The sequence below is a fragment of the Eptatretus burgeri genome, chromosome 14 (assembly GCF_056783735.1).
Source record: "Eptatretus burgeri isolate ZD-2024b chromosome 14, Ebu_testis_v1, whole genome shotgun sequence".
NCBI lineage: Eukaryota > Metazoa > Chordata > Myxini > Myxiniformes > Myxinidae > Eptatretus > Eptatretus burgeri.
In genome coordinates this window covers 61,209,680-61,232,690 of record NC_140974.1, presented here as the reverse complement: position 1 = coordinate 61,232,690, position 23,011 = coordinate 61,209,680, and the positions used below count along the sequence as shown (strand labels likewise).

Here is a 23,011-nt window from a genome sequence, read left to right as displayed (position 1 = left end):
AATTTTTCGAAGGCCGACCAGCTCAATGGTCACGGTTACCTTTTTGCCTTTAGTTTTTCCCTTTCATGACAAGTGACCCGCAGTTCATTTTGGAGGTCCTGATGCTACCATTGCCCTGATGGAGGTCGCTACTCTCTGACAGTCGATGATCATTCCTTGTTGGAGCTCCAATACCTCATATCTCTGGGACATAACGCTCTGAAAAGCAGTAAAAAGACTGCTCTCTGAAGCTTTAAAAGTACCGTTCCCGTTGAGAAAATTGACGGTTTCATAAATCCGCTGCGTGTCGGTAATTCTCACAAATGGAAAGGGGTGACCCATGACTTTTGATAGAATAGTGCAATATTCAGACAGGTGGGTTTGTACTAAAGGTACAGAAAAGACATAACCATTGATTGGAACAAGCGAAACCACAGATAAAAGTAGTACGTGTCAGTGATGATACAACAATAGCTTTTGCTTACCCAAATTCCTTGTTTTGCAGGAACTTAAGGTGAGAAAGGTAGGAACGAGCATGGGAACACAGCCAGGACATCTGAGCCAGCTCATCCTGCAACCGAGCCACATCCTTGTTGAGAATCTGCAGAAGTTCACGCTCCGAACTCAGGTGGAGTCTCTCCTGGTGAAGACACCATGCCAATTCCTGGACGTCCGTGTCCCGTTGCTTCCTTGAGGTTCCTTCCGAAGCCAGTGTGCACGAAGCCATGATTTCGGAGTAAATCAGGGCTTCATGGCCACGGTCAGCCGATACGATCGAATAGTTTTGAGTTTCACGTCGTGTCGATCGCAGTTATCGGAGCTTGTTCGTTTCCGTGAAGCAGCACGCGCTCACCATACCTGCAACATGCACAGAAGCAGAAAGTTCAGTTCATAATGCTTGGTTCATCGTCACTCTGTCCAAATGACAAACTAAACTTCGCGAAGCATCGTCAACCAATTCCTGTTTACATTTCCTTATCCCATTCGATATTGCATTGTGTATTAAATTTCATACCAACTTATCATTTAGGAAACTTTTCCTCTTTATCCACAGTAGAACTGGCACTTCACACATGTCGGCACTCCGACCTTGTCCTTGGCAAGACCCAAATCGTGAAGAGCAACATGTACCACCTTTTATAACAACAATGTCAAAAAATGCCAACTGTTTAGTCCTCCATGAAATGACAATATTTTCAAACATGTAAAAGGAATAAGAAGTCCTTGTTAGGTTTCATAACATCGAGGGCCCTCATCCTGTGTGGGCCTTCTCGCAAGCAGTTGGCTCACCAGTTTCACTTCAGCACTGATAAAACAAGGCTCTTGGCATCGTTTCAATCGCAATTCTTCGATTACACATCCATCGCCATTGGTATTCGAGACTCGGTTCGGTAGACGGCCGCGAGGGAGCCTCGCAAGTGGGGGCGATAACACCACAAACGAGGAAGCAAAAGAACCATCGATCTAGGAATCTAGTACAGTCAAAATGTCGGATGACCTCCCACAAATTCAACTGATTTTGATTCCTGGATATGTCCTCAGTGACAGAAAAAAAAGTCCTAAGGGATCCTCCGGGGGTGGGGGGGAAAGTCCTGAAATCATGGAAATCCAATATGGCCGCCACCAGGCTTCGGGGAAAATGAGGAAATTGTAAAGATTGATATTTTAAGAAGTAAATATATGTTTTTCTGCATTCTAATTGTTTATAGTTATGGTCAGTATATTGATATACAAGAATAATTATTAAAAAAGTGAAATGTAACGAGGGCAAAATAAAAAATTATAGCTTTTTTGTCTTGAAAATTGTTTTTTTTACCTGATACTGATTATGGCTCCTGGACAAAAAAAAAAAAGAAACGTTGAAGACACAATATTAAATCAAGTCTATGGCAATACAATATAATTATGTAAATCATTGAAACATGACAAAATTCACAATTCCACTCGGGGCAATCACGTCTGCCTGACGAAGGTTTCGAAATGAAAATGAAAATTCGCATTAAACTCAGAAACTACATCCATTATAAACTTACTATACATGTTGAGAAAAATCAAGTGTATTCAAGTTAGAACTTGACAATGTCGTCATCATCCTCATCATTGTCACATGGAGTGTTTGTGCAGCCAGAGCCCCTGCAGTTTCCACAAGCTGGAGTGCACTCAATGTTGTGCTTCTTGCATGTGCATCTCATGGTGCTACATTCAGCCTGGCAGTTGCACCTAATGACACGTAACATCTTTTCAGGAGCTGGAGCTATTGATGTCTGAAGTGGCACAAAACCCTCGTCACACTTCTGCCAACCCCAGTCTGTCGGAAGAAGTTCATCTGCACATCCCTTCCATTCTTGGACTTGCAGATACACGCGCAGGCTGTGATACTTTGCTGCTTCTGATGTTGGTGGTAACGTCTGTGGTTGCACGTGAGAGGAGCTCCAAGCCACATTGTCCCAGTACCGCTGATACCGGAGGGTGTCCAGGGTGTCAGTTGACTTTCCGTTGTAGATTATCACCAATGTTTTTTCTCCTGCATCTGCCACATCACATATGGAAGCTGGATATGTATCAAAAACCTTGGCCTGCTCACGGAATGTGTTGTTTGCTTTGAACTTTTTGAGGGAAGCTCCCTTTCCAATCCCATGAGGACGAGATGTTGTGTCGCACCCAAGAACTGCATGTAGAAACAGTATGTGCTTGCGTATGTCTGTACCAATCATTTTCTTTGTAGCCTTGATGTTCCAGATGCGAGGCTTCTTCATGTTCTTCTTTGGCTTGGGACAAAAGAAGAGGTCATGGGATTCTAAGCTTGCATTCCAGCATAGGAGGACGAGGAGGTCTGTGTCATCACCAACTAACACAGTGTTGGTGACAGTAGCAGACTGCACGGCCTTCAGTACAATCACGAGATCAGCATCCCCTGAGGCATGGTGTGTCTCACAGTTCTTCTTCTGAAGCTCTTGACTCAACATAAAAATGAATCGCTGTCTATTCTGCCTATTGGCAAAAAAACTGTTCCTTCTTCATTGTGAGACGCATGTCAGCTGTAAATGTCACAGTCATGCCAGCATTCCCTTTAGACCGTCTCTGGTGTGTCATGTCCTTCGTGTTGGTACTCTCATAACCATCAAACATGACTATGGCATCTCCGTACTTCTTCGTTACATAATCAGTGTACTGGTGGCATATGTTTCTGTATGTAGATCCACGAGACCATGGAATGCATTGAACAAGTGCCCCGCCATCCAAAACATGCTGTTGCCCATCATTGGGGATATCGGCTGGGACATCGGATCCAAGAAGATCCCAGATTGCATCAGCAAAGACTGGCTTGTGTGCTTCTCGGAGCTGAAGAGAGGAATCAAAGAGGGCTGGTGGATAGCTGCACAGTTCATATTTGAAGGCCGACTCCAGTTCTTCTGCTGTCTGTGCAACAGTGATCAGTCTCTGGAAGAGGAGTTGTGGGTCAACCTGGACTTGCTCTCCATCAATCTTGACAGATGACTTCATGCCGAGGGGGACAACTTGGTCTTTCCTCTTAAATGTGTACTCGGCAGGTGTTTCCCCATCCATAGATTTCAATATTTTGGCTCCTACAGCATGTGCTGTATCAACGTTGACGGTGGGGTGTGCATGAACTCCAGTGGCAATGTTTCTCAGACGTGGATCACTACTGAACGGATTCCGTTCCTGTAAATACTGAAGAGCTGATAGTGTGTCCTTCCAGTCACGAGATTGTCTTGCCTTGGTCATGTCCTTCTTCTGCTCTCCAGTGTTGTAGTTCACACTTGTGAGCTCCTGCATTGCCTGGTTTATTTCTGCACAGGCAGGCACTGATAGTCGCCATACCAGCCGTTGTTGCTCTGTCATTCCTCGCCCTCGTGTGAGCCCCCCGCTGGTCTTCAAACTTCTCATCAGAACTTGTTCGATGATCAGGTCAGATAAAAGACCTGCCCACAGGCGATCACTTCATCAAACCGCATGGAACCCCTCATCAAAACATTGTTGGACATTGGGATGTTGAGTTTTGAGGTTGGACATCTGCAGATACACCCTCGCAGATTTGGCATACAGGTTGTGGCCCGAGGCTGCCAGGTAAGATGGCAGTAGATTCCTGGATGGCCTGTAGATGTAGTGCCCAGTTCCCAGTGCGCTCTGTCCGGATGTATTTGCGTAGAATGTCTAGCATGTCCCTAGCATGTCCATCTACTGAACCCAGAGCGCTGAAGTTCTAGAAGATATCTTTGCAGACTCGGCATGCTTCTGAAGGTGGTCTTTGATTCGTTTCAAGACGTCAGACTTGCATACTTCTTCCACAGACTGGGGTTGGCAGAAGTGTTGGCAGAACCTTCGTCAGGCAGATGTGATTGCCCCGAGTGGAATTGTGAATTTTGTCATGTTTCAATGATTTACATAATTATATTGTATTGCCATACACTTGACTTCATCTTGTGTCTTCAACGTTTCTTTTTTTTTTGTCCAGGAGCCAAAATCAGCATCAGGTAAATTTTTTTTTTTTTCGGGACAAAAAAATTGACATTTTTGGACAAAAAAAGCTATAATTTTTTATTTTACCCTCAATACATTTTACTTTTTCATAATTATTCTTGTATATCAATATACTGACCATAACTAGAAACAATTAGAATGCAGAAAAACATATATTTACTTATTAAAATATCAATCTTTACAATTTTCTCATTGTCCCCGAAGTCGGGTGGCGGCCATATTGGATTTCCATGATTTCAGGACTTTCCTCCTGGAGGATCCCTTAGGACTTTTTTTTCTGTCACTGAGGACATATCCAGGAATCAAAATCTGCTGAGTTTGCTTTTGTTGCAATTTGTGGGAGGTTGACCAAACATTTCTGCTAAAATGCCTGTTCTAATCCTGCAATGTAGCTGATGATGTCACCACCCTCCAAAGCAAAGTGGAAGATAAATGGAAATAAAATTTCACCAGAAATTTCATCTGCAGTCTTCCCAAACACAAACCGAGAAAACTCAAAAGTCATTGCCTGGTGTTCTCCAATCTGGAAGGGTGAAGGCGCATGCAAGCAGATGCACAATCGGTGATAAAATCCTTTTTCGATTTATTGCAATATCTGTGCTTCGTGATGGGACGCAGCAGGTTCGATGACGTCCGAACCCTGCAGTGTTCCAAATACATTTATTTATTGTGGACTAACATCAAATCAGTTGGCATGAAACGTCGGTGCCTTAATGTTGGCGTTACTATAAGTACAGTGTTAAATCCCCCTCCCCCCCCCCAGAAAAATCCCTCCCCTACAATAAGTATGGAATAACTCTCGAGAAATCCTTCCCTTTAGAGGATGTGAAACAGACGTTACTTTGTCCAATTCGCAATGAAAGCTGCCCCATTCAAAACGACGTCAAAGGGAAAAGCCAGCCGACATGGGGCCCGGCCTGCCAAGAACGCGCCAGCTCAAATACATCTGGCAGTGCGGCGCCGTTCTACAGTACAAATTCTGTTTGCTTGTCCCAATTCTATTTCACACAAACCACCAATAAGCACTTAATGACACGAACAAGGTGAGGTGAGATTCCAAGTTACTCTCGGTCTGGAAGCGTTCTGGATTTTCCTCTCATCATTAACTTTTCTTTCTCTCGGTTTCTCACCTCCCTCACCCCGATCCACCAAAATAAATCAAATATTTCCCTTAGCCGGGCGCCGGTTTTCAACAGCACTGTCCGTTTCTGTATATATTCTTTTCTTTTTGTTGAACCAAAATGTTTTCCTCATCTATCTTTCCTGAATGCCACCCTGGCAGACGAGGGCAGGGTGGCACAAAGACCACCTTCAAGGACACCACGGAGCGAGTCACGAGGAGGAGGAGCCACCAACGTCGTCAAAAGCGGGGGGTCCCAGAGGTATCAGGGTTCACCTCTAGTTCCCGATGGATTTGGTAAGTCTCGAAACGCATTGGCGGTGTAGTGCCCGCAGAGGTGGCACATTGGTTTAGTGCATTGCCATCAGGTAGGGTTGTTAAGCCAGCTTTAGTGTCATGCAAAATCACGAGGGTGTTTAATATCCCATGATGTGGCTCAAAGAGAATGTTGTTGGGCCACGACTAAGACCTAAAGGGCTCGTCCAGTCAGGAAAATTAAATTTTTATGGAACTACACAATGAAGATATTATAAACTAGAAGGGCACTCGGTGGAGTGCACATCACTGCCAAGCTGATTAGTTAACATTTTGTATCCTACTGAAAGGCCGGATCTGGATTCGGACCACCAAGTTTTTCAGAAATCCTGCTACATGTCGTTTGTGTCCTTATCTCTCAATGGTGAAAAAAAAAAAATCACTCAAAAAATTGTCGGATCTGGATCTGGATTTTCACGAAAATCTAATCATTTTGACCTCGTGACATACCCAGGTTCTCCACGAAATTTCGGCCAAATCCGTCCACAACATTTTAAGATATCCTGTTCATAAACAAACAAAAAACAGACAGACAGACAGACTGGGGTGAAAACATAACCTCCATCCACCTTCGGTGGTGCAGGTAACAAAACCAAACTTAATTCAAATCGATTGAGGATACAACACAAAGATGAGATGCTCATTGGTTCCCCCCAAAAAACATCCAGGTAAATGTACAGATTAAAATACAAAAAAAAAAAAAACCCACAAAATTTTACCCCATTATTTATTGGAGGAAATGTTAAAAAAAAAAGTGTCGAAACTATGCACGTGGATATTTATAATCATACTTTGTTTTCTAATTAAAGAAGGTAGAATCTCAAGAGAAGAGCAAGTCGATGGAGGATTAAAAGGTGACCTAATGACAGTGTGGCCACAGTTGCACACAACAAGCAAAGGAATGAATGGACAGGAAAAAAAAGAGGGCAGTGGGGGAGAGGGGAGGAGAGGAGGGAGAGGGGGGAGAGTGGAGAGAAACACACACACACAGTAACCTGCAAGGACGAGGGGGGTGGGGGGGGAAGATAGTTAATTACGATAGTTCTCAATTACAAGAAAACATGAAGAATGTGTAAACAACATGCCCTTCCCCGAAGGAATAACAAAGGATAAAAAAGATAAAACTGACAAATGAAAATGAGTTGTGGAAGACTTGCTCGTTGCACATCCCGAAGGGATCCTAAATCTTAAAATGCAACCATGCACTGGAATATCGCTTCAATGTGAGCAGCGGAATTAGGGATAAAATACGGTCAGAAAAGAACACTGAAAGCACTTGTTCATTTCTGCGACGAGTTTAAATAACTTGCGATTGTACAATAACCGGCGCAATTGTGCCAACGAAACCACAAGAGCATGTTTTTCCGATGCGGAGTCATTTACAAGGCCGTGCGAGGAACCCTCCTCCAGGCCGTGCCATTATCACATCCAGCAACAGCGTCTGGCAGATGAAAACAACAAGTGTATTTGGATAGATAGCGTTTCTGTGACCAGATCACGACAACAAAACTTTTTAGAGGTTATGGGCAGTCGACATATTACATACACAAGGACAACATAATTTTTGATCCATAACAATACAGTTTGAAAGCAAAAGAATTCCACCGTTTAAATAACTTACAAAGAGAATGGGGTTCATATGGCGACTGAAACAGAATCACACCGAGGAGTGCAAATGCTTGGGAATGGAATGTCTCATCTCAGGGGCTTCATTTAACACTGAAGCCAAAGTGTGACATGCATCGAGTCGTCGTCAAACCAACACTGTTCGACAGCGATTAAGCAAGCAGGAGGCTTTAATTGAGGAAAACAGAAACAACTAGAAGGGAATTCGGTGGAACGCATACCTCCGCCAGGCTGAACGGGTTACGTTTTACATCCCACTGATAGGCCTGGTCTGGATCTGGATATGAACCAAAATCTAACCGGCTTGTTCTTGTAAGCTACCAAACTCATCCACCAAGTTTTGTCAAGACCCGTCCATAACTTTTTTGAAATATCATGTTACGTATCATTTTTGGCCGTATCTCTCAATTGTGAAGAATCACTTTAAAAAAAAATTAAATTCTCGTATACGTATCCGGATCTTCACTGAAATAGAGTCGGTTCGTCCTTGTCACACATCCAACCTGTCCACCAAGTTTCGTCCGAATCCGTCCACAACTGCTTGAGATATCCTGCTCACGGTCAAACAAACAGGGGTGAAAACAGAACCTCCATCCACCTTCAGTGGCAGAGGTAACGATCAGCATCGCATACCTTCCGAAATTTCTTGCACAGAACCATCGGAAACTGTCCATAAATGAAAACATAAATAAACAATAAAAAGAGCAATCAGAGATTGCAGACCCTCGCCAGGACTTCTTTTGAGGGGTGTATTTTTATAGGTGTTAGGGTAAATCCAATATGGCTGCCAAACCATGTGACCAATGACATCATATGTGTGAACCTTTTGGTCCTCTTGGACAGGCAGTCATACATGTAAAGTTTCACCTCGATCTGTTCAGCCACTTCAGAGAAGAAGATTTTTGAAGGTTTTTCAAAAAAAAACAAAAACACAATAAGGCTGCCGAATCACCTGACCGATGACGTCATTAATTTTTTTTTTTCTGTGGACAAGTTTATCCCGCGAGATGACCCTCAAAAATTTTAATACTGATCGGATGTGGCGTTCTACATTTGCAATTGACATCATAATGAGGGCACTTATGACGTCATAATAAAATCACACTCATTCCCCATGAGTACTTGCCAGATGCCAAGTTTCAATTTTTTCCCGTTTGTTGTGGTTTCAGAGATACAGAGGTCAAAAGTTTTTCCGTCTTTCCAATATGGCTGCCACACTACGTGACCTATGATGTCATAATTATCATTAAAACATTCTACATGAGTAGTCACACCAATGGTGAAATTTTTTGCTCAATCTGACGAGCGGTTGCGGAAAAAAACACGAAAGTTCTGTGCAGACAAATAGACAGACAAACAAACAAAAAAACCATGCCAAAAGGTGAGCACGTGTGACTTCTTGAAGGTCACACTGAGGTGAACAGAGCTGCTATCCACCAGGAGCAACTCCTTGAGGAATATCTGCCTACGAGAGATTCCGATGAGAACCGTTCTACAGAGTAACCATGAAAAATATGCGTTTGCCTCATAACGTCACCAAATGACGTCATAATGTCTCAAGCTTGACATATCGAGAAAGCACTCATCGAGGTGTTCAATTTGACGTACTGCACGATATGGTTCCTAAAACTTGAAAATTTGACGTTGGGGTCAAATATGTTTGACCTCAGGCGCTAACCATGAAGGTCAAGGCCAATCGCCACCAAAAATTAATCAGCTGAGTGCCAGACCATGAACTATATTCCCATGAAGTTTGAAGATGATCTGATCAAAATTAATCAAAAAATAAGGGTTTCGTCGACTCCCCTGATTTGCGACAAAGTGACCTTGACCTTCAAAATTTTGTGCGCTTAAAGGGACCTCTATAGGCCTCTGATATGCGAAGTTACAAGAATTTCCAATGATAACTGTGCTCTGCAGAATTTTTTATACGTGATTACAGACAAAAAAAAAAAAAACATACAAGCTAACTAACATATCTTGCAAAAACTTCGTTTTGGCAAGATAAATATGCGTTTGCCTCATAACGTCACCAAATGACGTCATAATGTCTCAAGCTTGACATATCTAGAAAGCACTAATCGAGGTGTTCAATTTGAGGTACTACACGATATGGTTCCTAAAACTTGAAAATTTGACCTTGGGGTCAAATATGTTTGACCTAAGGCGCTAACCATGAAGGTCAAGGACAATCGCCACCAAAAATTAATCAGCTGAGCGCCAGACCATGAACTATATTCCCATGAAGTTTGAAGACGATCCGATCAAAATTACTCAAAAAAATAAGGGTTTCGTCGACTCCCCTGATTTGCGACAAAGTGACCTTGACCTTCAAAATTTTCCATGCAATCTAAAGATTTCGTAAGTAACAAACGGACCCAAACGCAATGCCCTCTTTGAATCCTTCAGCAAGGGTAACGAAAATAAGTACTGTTGCAAAATAAGTATTGCCGCTATTCGTGAGGGATACATTCCTAGAAAATGCCACGAATAGCGAATCCGCAAATAGTAGGGCATTGTTTCAATGGGAAAAGAAGAGGGGGGAGGGGGGAATAGGTTCTCAGCAATTAGCAATTCATGAGGGAAAATGAAAAACCCCGTGAAAAATCATGAAAAACCGCAACACTAATAAGCCCACAAAAATAAAAAATAAAATAAATCGTGAATACATCTGCAAAACCGCAAAAAAAAACTTTCAAGAGTTTTATTAGTTACTAGACGACCCGTGAACCCGTTAGGTTCCTGTTGTAACAGCGGTTGATGACAAAAATCATTTCAAGAAAAGGAAAAAAAAGATAGCTCCAGCGAACTCTACCGCTGAGGTTGTTTGCATTGATCGAATACACCCGAAGAGTACTTGACTGAATCGGGAATTGATTTTTTAATAATTTTTTTTGTTGCCCGATTTGAACGAAACTTGAGACTGCACACCGCAGGAGAATGGTGAGTAAGGTGGCACTAAAATTTTTGCGCTATCGTGTACCATGTTGGCTGTATTTTGGGAACATACATACATAAATATTGTTGTGGATTCCCGCCACTCCAGCGTGCGGGCGATCGCTTTTAGCCAATTGTGGCCACGCGCCCACCGACCGTGGCAATCCAGTCGCAGCTTTTCGGATCAACGCCGAAACCCAGCTATGGGTGTTGTTAACCACACCATAAATCAGCCAACTCTTCTGTCCACGCGTGACAGGGTTGATTGCCGAATTGTCGATGTACCTAATTATTCGCGCAGACAGAAATGCCGGGGATTTACACCTCAACGAGACCCGTACGGACACGAGCCGTTTTAAGCAGCTCGCTCCGTTTGTGATTGCCAAGCAGTTTATTATCGCCAAGCCCCGTCGGATCCGATTATCTTATAGGCTATTAAAAACCAGATATTATTCCGAACACAATTACGGCAGCTCAATGGAGGAAGGAACACAAAGAGCAGGTGAATATTCAAACAATGAGGACATTTATTTTACACGCATGCAGTCAATGAAGCCATGGGGGTAAGGGACAAGACACAAGCAAAAAGACTTTCAGCCGTTGTCTATCTATTATGTAATGTGCAGGCACTTAACAGTTCTACTTATAGGACAAGGCACCACAGACTTCCATGCAAAAACCCCAGAAAAGAATAGGGAGAACTGGGCCCGTAGGCCTTTAATGTTCCTCGGAGCTTGGAAGACCGCAAGAGCTCCGAGAGACTGAGCAGGCAACCTGCCACCCTCTTGGTGACTCGCTGGGCGACCCTCGATGTCTCCGCCCGCACTCGACTCCACCAGCTCCCGACTCCACTCTCGACTCAAACGGCACCTCCGACAACGCCTCCAACGGAGCCTTCAACGACCAAGGAGACCAAGGAGAGGGACTCTCTCACCCACTCGCCAACTGCCAACTCCCTCCTCAACTTCTGGCTACTCCTCTCCTCAACTGCTTTCTCGACGTTTCAACGCGGCCTTTTATCGCCCCGGGGCGTTTGCCCCTCCCTTCCCGGCGGGCGGGGGAAAAATCCTCAGAGTGTTGTTTTTCTTCGGGGAATACTTTTAACCGTCACTTTTGTTTACCCGGGAGTGATGGAGTTGTTTTTCTTGTTGTTTGTAGAGATGCCGTTGTTTGTGGAGATGTTGGCGGTTGTGGAGAAGGTGGTGAGGAGATGTTCGTTGTGACGAAGGTGGTGGGGAGATGTTGGCGGTTGTGGCGAAGGTGGTGAGGAGATGTTGCTTAAAATAACGATAGGAAAGAATAACACAACCTCAAAGGTTCACAGCCCGGCACACGAATAAATTCCCGTTAGACATCGGTGGGGAAATCCAATCTGGACATACACTTATCGACATAACTGATCTTCGGGGAACCTGAATGGTGTTCTGTGAATTTCCACAACCATAACAATACATACATATATACAAGATGAGAGTTTTAGTAATATTTAGATAAGTCCACAAAGCCCTGTTTAGGGCCCTGTCACACCTTGACGTTTTAGCCAGCGTATGGCAAGGTATCAAAATGTATGCAAAACGCTGGCGTACGCTGAACTATTGATGTTTTTTTTCCAGTTTTGGACGTATTCATAACAAGTTGGACGTTTGCATAACGTATTAGTAACGTACACAGAACGTTTCAATAACATATAGATAACTTATACCAACGAATGCTGAGCGTGTTGTCGGCGTTCACAACCTATGCTCAACGATAGTCGAACTTATGCATAGCGCGCGACAGCGTATCGCCGACGATCACGTGGTGTAGGCTATTCATAGGCTGCGGCTTGACGATTCAAATCATAACTGCACTAGACATCGAAGTGTCAAGCTGTCACACTTGACGTTTTAGCCAGCGTATGCTGACGTATGAAAAATTTGTCTAAAACACTGGCACACGTCGAATGCGTTATGGGTAAGTTTTGTATAGGTTAAGAGCACGCCGAAGCAAGCCGAAGCACGCCGGCATATGTCGTAGTATGCCGAGTACGTCGACAAATTTTCAGCATGTTGAAAATTTGTCGACGTATCCAGCGTATGACACACGTTCCGCATACGCTGGCATAAGTTGTAGGCACGTTACGCGATCGTTGACATACGTTACTTGTATGTTAATCATAAGTCGAAACACGTCGAGGTAATGTTTAGCATACCCGAAACTTAATTTTTAACCCATGAGTAACGTGCTTTGAAGCTATGTGTAACGTATCTCCAACGCACATTGACGTATTTGATTGACGTCTTCCGGACGATCACAGAACTTACTGAACGTGTTTCTAACTTACAGCTACTGTATACTGGCGTATTGGCAGCGTTTAGGGGAATTGGTATATAAAAATGGGCTTCACAGGTAGAACCCATCAGTGTTCCAGACTCCATGGTTTTTTGTTTTTTTTTATGTTTTCCTACGCTGAACTATTGATGTTTTTTTTCCAGTTTTTGGCGTATTCATAACGAGTTGAACAAATGCATAACGTATTAGTAACGTACACAGAACGTTTCGATAACTTATAGATAACTTATACCAACGAATGCTTAGCGTGTTGTCGGCGTTCACAACGTATGCCCAACGATAGCCTAACGTATGCATAGCGTGCGGCAAAGTATCGTCGACGATCATGTGGTGTAGGCTATTCATAGGCTGCCGCTCAACGATTTAAATCGCTGCCGCTCGACTATTTAAAATGGACGTTGGCGCTCGAACATTTTAATGATAACCAAGCTATCATCAATCATAACCAAGACATCGAACTATCAACATCATCGTCATGCCGAGGAAAACTTCAAAGAATGCTGCCAAGAAGTCTCCTGGCCGTGGCCATGGACGCGGACGCAAGGAGGATCCATCATCACCAAAGCCCTCCCCACCACGGTCACCCTCTGACGGAGAGGATGCTACGAGCTCCAACCCCTCTCGGGCATCGTCGGGGGCATCGATAGCTGTGTGCGAGGCCTCCACCTCCTCTCAGCCAACCCTTGCGAAGAAGAGGGCCAAGAAGACACAGTATCGTCTCGATTTACAAGACGAGCAGCTCATGTGCGATTTCCTTCGCGAAAACGCATGCATCTGGGACATCAAGAAGACGGACTACCGGAGGGTGGACAAGAAGGCAAAGCTCTGGGAGGCTCAAGGCAAGGCCATGGCGAAGTCTGTCGAGCACCTTCAAGGGTGGTTCAAGTCCCTGCGAGACACCCACACCCGTCTCGACAAGAACAAGAGTGGTGACGGCGCCCCGGAAATGACAGAGAGGGAGCAGTGGGTGAAGGCAAACTTCGGCTACCTCAAGACCGTGGTCCGCCATCGTGCTGAGCTGTCAAAAGTGTAAGTATAAACACGTATTAATATCAATACTAATATTTATTTATATTAGTTTTACTGTACTACAGATCTCTAAGCAAATTATTCATTGATTACTACAAATCATTGAATTTGCCTCATAATTTTGCCTTGTAATTTACTAATCAATTGTCATAATTGCAGGTAAAGGAAACCATTGCAGCACACAGCGGGGACCTCGAGGCTGCCGAGGCTGCCTGTGCGGAGCTCATGGTTTGTGAGGACAGCACGCCCTCCCCTGTCCCCTATTCATCCGCACAGGGCAAGGGGAAGCGTGGCCACGATGATGACCAGTTGCTGCAGTCACTCGAGAAGAGGGTGCACGAGTCTGGGGAGCTCTTCAAAGTCCTTGCGCAGCCTCAGCCCATCACAGCCACCGTAGCCTTCACCAAGTACATGCGTGACAGCCTGCTCAGCCTGTCCAAACGCAGGTTCCGGATGGCAAGGTCACGCTTCACCCCAATCCTCAGTGAGCTATTAGATTACGACAGTGATGAGGAAGAACCTCCCACAGTCCACACCGTCCCTGCTCCTGGTTCCGTGCGAACAAGTATGGCACCAGCTACGTACCAGGCACCTCATCACATTTGCAAACACAAGGCACCGCCTGCGTCAGCCTGGGGCTCACAGACAACTGTGCATGTGGACCCTAACATGCAGCAGCCACAGTACCAGCCGATGATGCCTCCTCCCCTTCAACATGGGTTCCAGCCAACCTCAGCCTCCACATCTGCTGCTATAGGCTCGGCTGACCAGGTGAACCAGAGCCCAAGCGCCTTTGACACTAGCAGTCAGAGTATGTTCAACATCTCTGGACTCTCAGGAATGCTCAACCTGTCCAGCGATCCTATTGCTGCAAGCACCCCGTGTGGGGAGCTGAAGACTCCTCCACCACCAGAGAAGAACTCCTACATACAGTGACAGTGACAGTTGTGGACTTCTCAACATTTGCAGAGACATCGTTTTGACCATGTTTGTGGAATTTTTTATATACGTTTGACCAGTGTTGTGTTCCATTATTTTTCAGAGCACTGAATAAAAGCTCAGCAAACTCTTGATGTTTGTTGATGTTATTTTTTTAATATTTAATTCATAAACAATAAGCCGGTCGGCGACATGGCTGCTCGCTCTACATGGAAAGCTGGCCAACGCGACTAGCCGATATTCATGTACATGCTATCAATCAATTTAGCATGATAAATACGATTGTCACAGCCCTCTTAGTTTGCACCCAGAAACCCGCCTTGCGAAATTTCAGGCATGTTTCCAAAGATACTCTTTCCAATGGCGGCCGTGGTAATCCCTTTTATCGATTCGCTAAAGATTTTATTTTTTAGCAGCGTCTCGCGTAGCGAACACAGCTCTAAAAAGAGAGCTCGTCGTTGTTGTTGTTCTTGTGAAGATAAAACCTTTATATTAGGACTCGGCTCTTTCATATACACGATCCGGATCTCCTTAAATACTAAACACCTGTACACATCCTCACATCGACGGTGCCTTTTGAGAGCGTCTATCATGAACTTTTAAATATATTCGGACATTTGTTTTAAAGTTTCGAAAAGATCACGTTACTATTTAAAGATTATTCCATGTAATGCATTGTAATTTCGTAAATACATTATTTCTTAAATACACTATATTTTTTCGTAAATACGTAAATACACTATGACGGGTCTCGCTATTGGCTTAATCAAGGCACGTGACGAAATATTGGAAGTTGTTGTTGTTTTTTTTGTTTATTTTGTTTCCTAGACGACAAAACCTTTAGGACGCTGCTCTTGGACACATTTGTCCTTGTTTTATATGACGCTGGAAGACATTCTCCTTGGGCACATAAAAAAACAGGTCCCTCGGAGGTCCAGCTTCGGAGGTATTGATTTTTTGGTGTAGTCCACAATAAGGGTGCTCTAAGAGCAGCCAATAAATTATGGCCTTATCCCTTATAAATCAATGAAACGATGTTCATTTCAAGAGGACTGTTACTGCCTCTGAGGTCCTTTATTGCCTGAACAATGCAGTGATACGAATATCTAAATCATCCTATCTTGCCACGGAACTGCGCCAGCAGGGGAGTTAACCCAGTGCTTGAGGAGATTCCTCTGTTTCTTTCCATCCTTGGATGCAGTGTTGTGGCCAGTAGCTGTCTGTGTATCCTCCAAGTGATGTCCCTCTCGCCATGTTCCTAGAACAAGGTCGCGGGTACCTGGAATTTGAATTTTATTTTATTTACTTATAAAGCGCACCTATAATAAAAACATATATTCTAATGTGCTGTACAATAAAAAGTAACATAATTATACATATAACATTTAAGGTAAGTCATATATTTTTATAAGCATAGGCTAAAAGTTAAATTGCATTGTGTACTGTATAATATATGCCATGTAAACATGAATTACCTGGTCCTCACGAGGTTGTACAGGATCACGCATGTTTTGACAATGAGCTTGACAGTGGAGGGGTGATGCTGCATGGTACTTAGCAGAACCTGGAATCTGTTAGCCAGGATGCCGAATGCATTTTCTACTCCCCTCCTTGCTCGGCTAAGCCTGTAGTTGAAGATGCGTTGCTCATTCGTCAGACCCCGGAGGCTGTATGGCTTCATCATGGTTGGTCGTAAGGCGAAGGCATCGTCACCGATGAAGAAGTAAGGTACGTCCTGGTTGTCGTTTGGAAGAGGCTCAGGGTCAGGGAAACCAAGGGTACCGTCTTCAGGGCATTCCTTCAGCTCAGTCATTGAATATCTGCGCATCTGATGCTGATCCAGTACCGCCGACATCTGCCCAAATTATTTTGTAGTCAGCATCCACAAGTGCCATCAGAACGATAGAGTAGAATCCTTTATAGTTGAAGTATTGGGACCCACTCTTTGGAGGACAGTGGCAGGCCACGTGCTTCCCGTCAAATGCCCCACATATATGGGGAAAGTTCCATCTTTGGAAGAACTTCTCAGCTCTGGCACGCCAACCATCAGGAGTACTTGGGCAAACCAGCACCTCATCCACGTATTCGTCAATAATGGCTTGACAGACTAGTCTGACCACTAGGGACTGGGTGTTATGAGGGACCCTCCATCCGAACGTCATGGAGGCATATTTGTTTCCAGAGGCAAGGTGACACAAAGTCAGTGCCAGCCTCATGCCAGGCTCAAGCGGATCCCTGTAGAAGGTGTACTGCTTGGTTATCCTTGGACCCACTCTGGCGAGCAGCTCGTCGAACATCGCTGGGGGCATACGCAGGAAGTTGGTGAAGGCTGCTTGGTCCTCGTTACAGAGTTCCACCATGAGCTGGTTATACATGCCAAACTGCCGTCGCATCCCGATCCATGGTCTCACCCAGTTTCTTGTCCTCAGTTCAGCTCTTCTTCTCCTGGCTCTATTGGTGTTGATTGTCTATCTATGTTGATTGTTGGCACGCAACTGGTACAGTGTCAAATCGATGAGGTCATGTTCATGTTGGAGGACAGGTAGTAGGTATTGTCGTCTCAGCCTTGCCGGATCCTCCATCTCTCCCATGACCACGGAGTCTGAAACACTGACGGGTTCCTCCTGAGTGAACCCTATATTTATATAGCAATCCCCCTAAACGCTGCCAATACGCCATTATACGGAAGCTGTAAGTTAGAAACACGTTCAGTAAGATCTGTGGTCATCCGGAAGACGTCAAATACGTCAATGTGCATTGGAGATACGTTACCCATAGGTTCGAATCACATTACTCATAGGTTAGAAATAAGTTTTGGGTAAGCTAGATCAATGGTTCTCAATCTGAGGGGTGGCGAGATTGTTTTTGGGGGTCGTGGGAAGGTTGTCAAAACAAAATAAACAAACAAATATATTGTTTCGAATTTGGTAATTCGATTGCACACAACATTCAGGCTCCTTTAGTCAGTAATGTCGATAAGTGCTTGTTCCCGAGATAGCTCACCTTCCATTGTTTAATGGGCAGAAATCGACTAGATGCGCTGTGATTTAATTTAATAGTTAGTGAGCGATCACAACACAATGGAGATGCCCCTCCCCCTCTTCTGCAAAGAGAAAGAAGAGCCCTCTTATTTTTTTTATTTCTTTTTTTTTGGGGGGGGGGGCGGGTTCGCGGCGATAAAAGGTTGAGAACTACTGCACTAGACATTACCTCGATGTATTTGGACTTATGAGTAACTTACAAGTAACGTGTGTCGACGTGTGTCAACGATCGCGTCACGTGCCTTCAACACGTTACTCATAGGTTAGAAATAAGTTTCGGGTACGCTAACCATTACCTCGACGCGTTTTCGACTTATGAGTAATTTACAAGTAACGTGTGTCACGATTGCGTAACGTGCCTACAACACGTTACTCATAGGTTAAAAATAAGTTTCAGGTACGGTAACCATTACCTCGACGCGTTTCGACTTATGAGTAACTTACAAGTAACGTGTGTCACGATTGCGTAACGTGCCTACAACACGTTACTCACAGGTTAAAAATAAGTTTCAGGTACGCTAACCATTACCTCGACATGTTTCGACTTATGAGTAACTTACAAGTAACGTGTGTCGACGTGTGTCAACGATCGCGTAACGTGCCTACAACACGTTAGTCATTGGTTAGAAATAAGTTTCAGGTACGCTAAACATTACCTCGACACGTTTCGACTTATGAGGACCTCACAAGTAACGTGTGTCGACGTGCGTCACCGATTGCGTAACGTGCCTACAACACGTTACTCATAGGTTAGAAATAAGTTTCAGGTACGCTAAACATTACCTCGACGTGTTTCGACTTATGAGTAACTTGCAAGTAACGTGTGTCAACATGTGTCAACGATCGTGTAACGTGCCTACAACGTATACCAGCGTTATGCGGAACGTCGACTTATACGTCGAAAAATTTCAAGCATGGAAAATTTGTCTAATAGCTCAGCGTACTACGACGTATGCCAGCGTGCTCTTAACGTATACAAAACTTACCCATAACGTATTCGACGTGTGCCAGCGTTTTAGACAAATTTTTCATACGTCGGCATACGCTGGCTAAATCGTCAAGGTGTGACGGCCTTTAGTTTTGAGAAAGATGAGTTTCTCTGCCTTGTCAGATAAAAGGCAGTTTATTTTGTTTTCATATGCAACGCAAGCATCGCTGAACAATCCAGAATACTGTCGGTTCACTTTTAAAATGTGAAAAAAAATTTCACTGACGCTTTCATGCACTCGAGTACACCTGGAATGTATGACACGAAGACGTACTCGGCCAGGAAGGAGGTACAGTAGGTTTTACCTTTCAACTTCAGCAGCGTACGAGTGATCGCAATTTCCTTTGTACTCGTGGCTATTTCTAAAACAATTGTTATTTTGTATGAACCGGGTGTGCTTTGGAAAGGTCATGTTGTTGGTGTTTTTTGAGACTTTCAAAGCAAACGAAATTTGATAATGCCCGATTTCCGAGCCGTTTGCCGTGTTAACATGTTTTCCAAATTACCGAGGCAAATCTTTTCGACCCGTCACATGGCAATTGCCAACTGTTTATAATGAATAATGTTTACGCGCATCTCCTTGAAAAATCTGTAATTCAACGTTGTATTTTAAATTTGCTTGTCGAAATTTGCTCTCAACAAGGTTGAAAGCAACTCGAGGTTTTTGGGTTGAACAGTACAGTACTGTCATCGGAAATCAGCACTCTCACCGAATCCAATCGGTCGATGCAGATGAGCAAAAAATTGCGGATATTGGCATGTGCCGATTACCGACACCCATTTTGGCTCCAGCAGTAATATATATATATATATATATATATATATATATATATATATATATATATATATATATATATATATATATATCTTCTTCTTCTTCTTTCGGCTGCTCCCATTAGGGGTCGCCACAGCGGATCATCCGTATGATCCGCATAGTGATTTGGCACATGTTTTACGCCGGATGCCCTTCCTGACGCAACCCTGGTCGTCTCTTACGACACAGGGATATGGTACACCTATTTTAACCGGGGTATACACCGGCCCAGTATACTGGTACTCATTTTGCCGACCTCGGAAGGATGACAGGCTGAGTCAACCCCCTGGTGTATTAATTCAGTGGCCCAACGGGGCTTGAACTCAGGACCTTTTGGATCCCAAGCCGCTGCCCTAACCACTGCGCCAACACCAGGCATATATATATATATATATATATATATATATATATATATATATATATATATATATATATATATATATATATATATATATATATATATATATTGTGATGAATGCAACTCGGGGAGGACTTTGAGCACCTCCTGGGAGAATGGAAGTACAAACACATAAATAAAAGTTAATTATTTCTTTAGTATTCTGTTTAGAAGCTAGGTCAATCATATTTACATGACAAATATGCATTCCACACGTGAGCAACAAGGGGGACTGACTGTTCCCTCCCCTCCCCCACCCTTTTTCTATCTTTCATTCCATTTTGCTTCATTCACTTCAACACAGCAGATGCTCACAGACTGTTCAATCAATCATGCAACTCCCTCACATGGACACGGTCATGGGGTGATCAGGGCAGGGACAGAAAGTGCTGAAGACTTCTCGCAAATTTCAGCGAGTCCCCGACCCGTGGGCTGCTTGAGTATAATGCATTCCAATGCGCATGCCTCCTCAGTCTACAATGCTTCGTCTTCAGCGTCATTTTAGCCCACGCTCGCTCCAGCGGCTATAAAACGACACGGTCCAGCACGATGTCCTTGGCGCCAGTATAGTTCCATGCTACCTTCCAAAAGAATGCCAAAAGCCTTCACATCAGGGAGATGAGTCCTTCCAAAAGACCCGTAGACCAACATGTGGGACAGACAGGGACGCAGCACTGTGAGCAAACATCAGAGCGCAACCGGCGTTGGTAAGGAAGAAGACGCGAGGAGTGCTTTCAGGCACTGGGCCGTAGCAATGGGCGCTTCGACCGGAGTGATCGCAGGCTTGCTGGGGTGTATTACAGACCCCATACTTTCCATACTTCATCCTCAACATTCTCTTTCCCTCAACCCAAAACTATCTGTCCTTCATTCGGGTCTCAGATCCATGTTTCGTTTACAGGTGTTAAATGAATGTTCAAAGTTTTGGCATGCGGTAATGTTCTTGTAGTAAAATGTATATATGTTATATATGTGCTATATATGTGTTTGAGTTGCTTCTAATACTGTGTGTGATTTCTCTCGTCATCTTCTGAATAAACAATTTGTACCGCCATTTATTTGTATTTGAACTTCTCCTGCCATTTTCACTCGTTTGATATCTCCTCATCGTTCCTCAATCTTTTGTTTCTTTGCTGTGTAAATAAATCCATGCAACTGTTGAATGTGTCTTAAATTATCCTACTGTGGAGTGGTGGTTGGTCCGAAATAGCATTCCTGAGGGCGATCGGTCCGATTTCACAATTGTAATGATAGCTAGCCCGCGGCATGCACGTTGGTTCGCTCAGTCAAATAAGTAACTGCCGCTTAGTCACCGGGGCGGGTCCCCATTTTCCTCACTGAACATACCGGCATGGTCAACTAACCTGGGGCGTGAGCATCTGGACAGATTTGAGAGTTGCAAACAGCGCCCGTGGTCTCTCGAGGACACACCATCCTCCTGGAGTTATCCAGAGGCAATGTCCATAAAAAAACAAATATATATTGTGACGAATCTGCCGCCCGCCAGCATGCGGACAGCCGCTTTTAGCCGAATCGCGGTCGTACGCCCACCGGACGAACAATTCAGTTGCGACTTTCTGGAACAACACCGGAAACCAGTCACGGGTGTGCTCCAAGCGCACACCACGGCTTAGTCAATATTCTACCTGCGCGCGACAGGGTCAATCGCCGAATTGTCGATATACCTAATTATTCGCGTGGGCAGCCTACCGAGAGACCGTACCTCAGCGAGGTCTGCTTGGACACGAACCGCTTAAGCGGTTCGTTCCATTCTGGGATAACCGAGCGGGGTATTATCGCGAGACCTCACTGGACCCGATTCTTTTATCGGCTATCAAAAAGCCCGCTACCATTCCGAAATGCAATATGGCGTTTCAACAGGGAAAATGACACGACGAACAGGTTCACTTTCAAATAAGCACATTTATTTATTAACATAAGCCCGTAAGCAGTCAAGCAATAAATTAGTGAAACACGCATGCAGTTATACAGCCAAACACAATGCAAAGGAAAGAGATAATACCGTCTATTTACGATGTACACACTTAACAGTTCTACTTACGGACATGGCGCCACAACATTCACACAAAAGCAAAGAAAAGCCCCAGGACAGACGAGGGGCAGACTGGAGCCGTGTAGACCACAGAGGCTCCACGAAACCGGGCTAGCTACCTTCACCTCGCTGGGGCGGCCCGCGGCGTCCCGTCTCCACGACCCACTGTAAGGCACGGCTCGGCAGGCCACGCGCCTTGGCTCCGCTGCTCTCTCTCTCTTCCTCCTTTCCACACGCCTCCACAACCTCCCACAGCCGACAACTCGGAGAACGACCACGACCCCCAGACCTTGACAGACTTTGACCCAGGCAGAGAGCGACCACGACCTGCAGACCTCCAGACCCACAGCCCCACTGAGCGGACCTCTCGTTCCACATGCCCTTTCATCTCGACAGCGCATCCCCCCTCCCTTCGCGGCGCGCGGGGGGAGGAAAATTCCAGGCGAGATCAGCCCGGCTCTTTCGTTTTAAGTACTGCCTCCCCGCGTCTCTTCCGTACGTGCTTTTCGTTGGGTGGGGGGGGGAGGGGTGAGGCAGTCGTCCGTTCTCTCCCGACGAACGTCAGGCTTCTCGCAACCCTGCTGAGGTGGAAACGCGATGGTGGTGTGGTTGGCGTTTTGTAGTGGTCTTGATGGTGGTGTGGCTGGCGTTCGTGGTGGTCGTGAGGGTGGTGGGGCTGGCATTTGTGGTGGTAGTGAGGGTGGTGTGGTTGGGCGGTGGTGGTTAAGGTGGTTGTTGTAAAGGCGGCTGTTCGTTGTCTGTGGGGATGTTGGCGGTTGACGAGAAGGTGGTTGTGGTGATCGTGGTTGGTGGCGCTTTGTGGTGGTAGTAATGACGGTTGGTCCAAAATAACGATAGTAAAAGAAAAAAGGCCAACTCAAAGATCACAGCACTGTCCACACGGATAAATACCATTAACCAACGGTGGGGAAATCTAAC

General features: G+C 44.8%; 2 protein-coding genes across 3 annotated transcripts in view; one reads left to right on the top strand and one right to left on the bottom strand.

Moving 5' to 3' along the window:
• Positions 1 to 23,011, bottom strand: part of LOC147013364 (GTPase-activating protein and VPS9 domain-containing protein 1-like) — a 129,248-nt gene that overhangs the window by 87,377 nt on the left and 18,860 nt on the right. Inside the window, exon 2 of the mRNA XM_085855127.1 lies at positions 465 to 837. Coding sequence (XP_085711253.1) covers positions 465 to 706 — 242 coding nt within the window. The 5' untranslated portion in view covers positions 707 to 837. The remainder of the gene's footprint in view (positions 1 to 464; positions 838 to 23,011) is intronic.
• Positions 12,192 to 14,977, top strand: LOC147013366 (uncharacterized). Of its 2 annotated transcripts, none has more exons than XM_085855125.1 (2): positions 12,192 to 13,840; positions 14,000 to 14,977. In XM_085855125.1, the coding sequence occupies exon 2, from the start codon at positions 14,066 to 14,068 to the stop codon at positions 14,774 to 14,776; it is 711 nt and encodes a 236-aa protein (XP_085711251.1). In that variant the 5' UTR covers positions 12,192 to 13,840; positions 14,000 to 14,065; the 3' UTR covers positions 14,777 to 14,977. Both variants share the same exon structure in this region, with proteins under 2 accessions (XP_085711251.1, XP_085711252.1).

Excerpts from the sequence above, each read along its gene's own strand:
- LOC147013366 (XM_085855125.1), top strand. The coding sequence starts at position 14,066 with ATGGTTTGTGAGGACAGCACGCCCTCCCCTGTCCCCTATTCATCCGCA.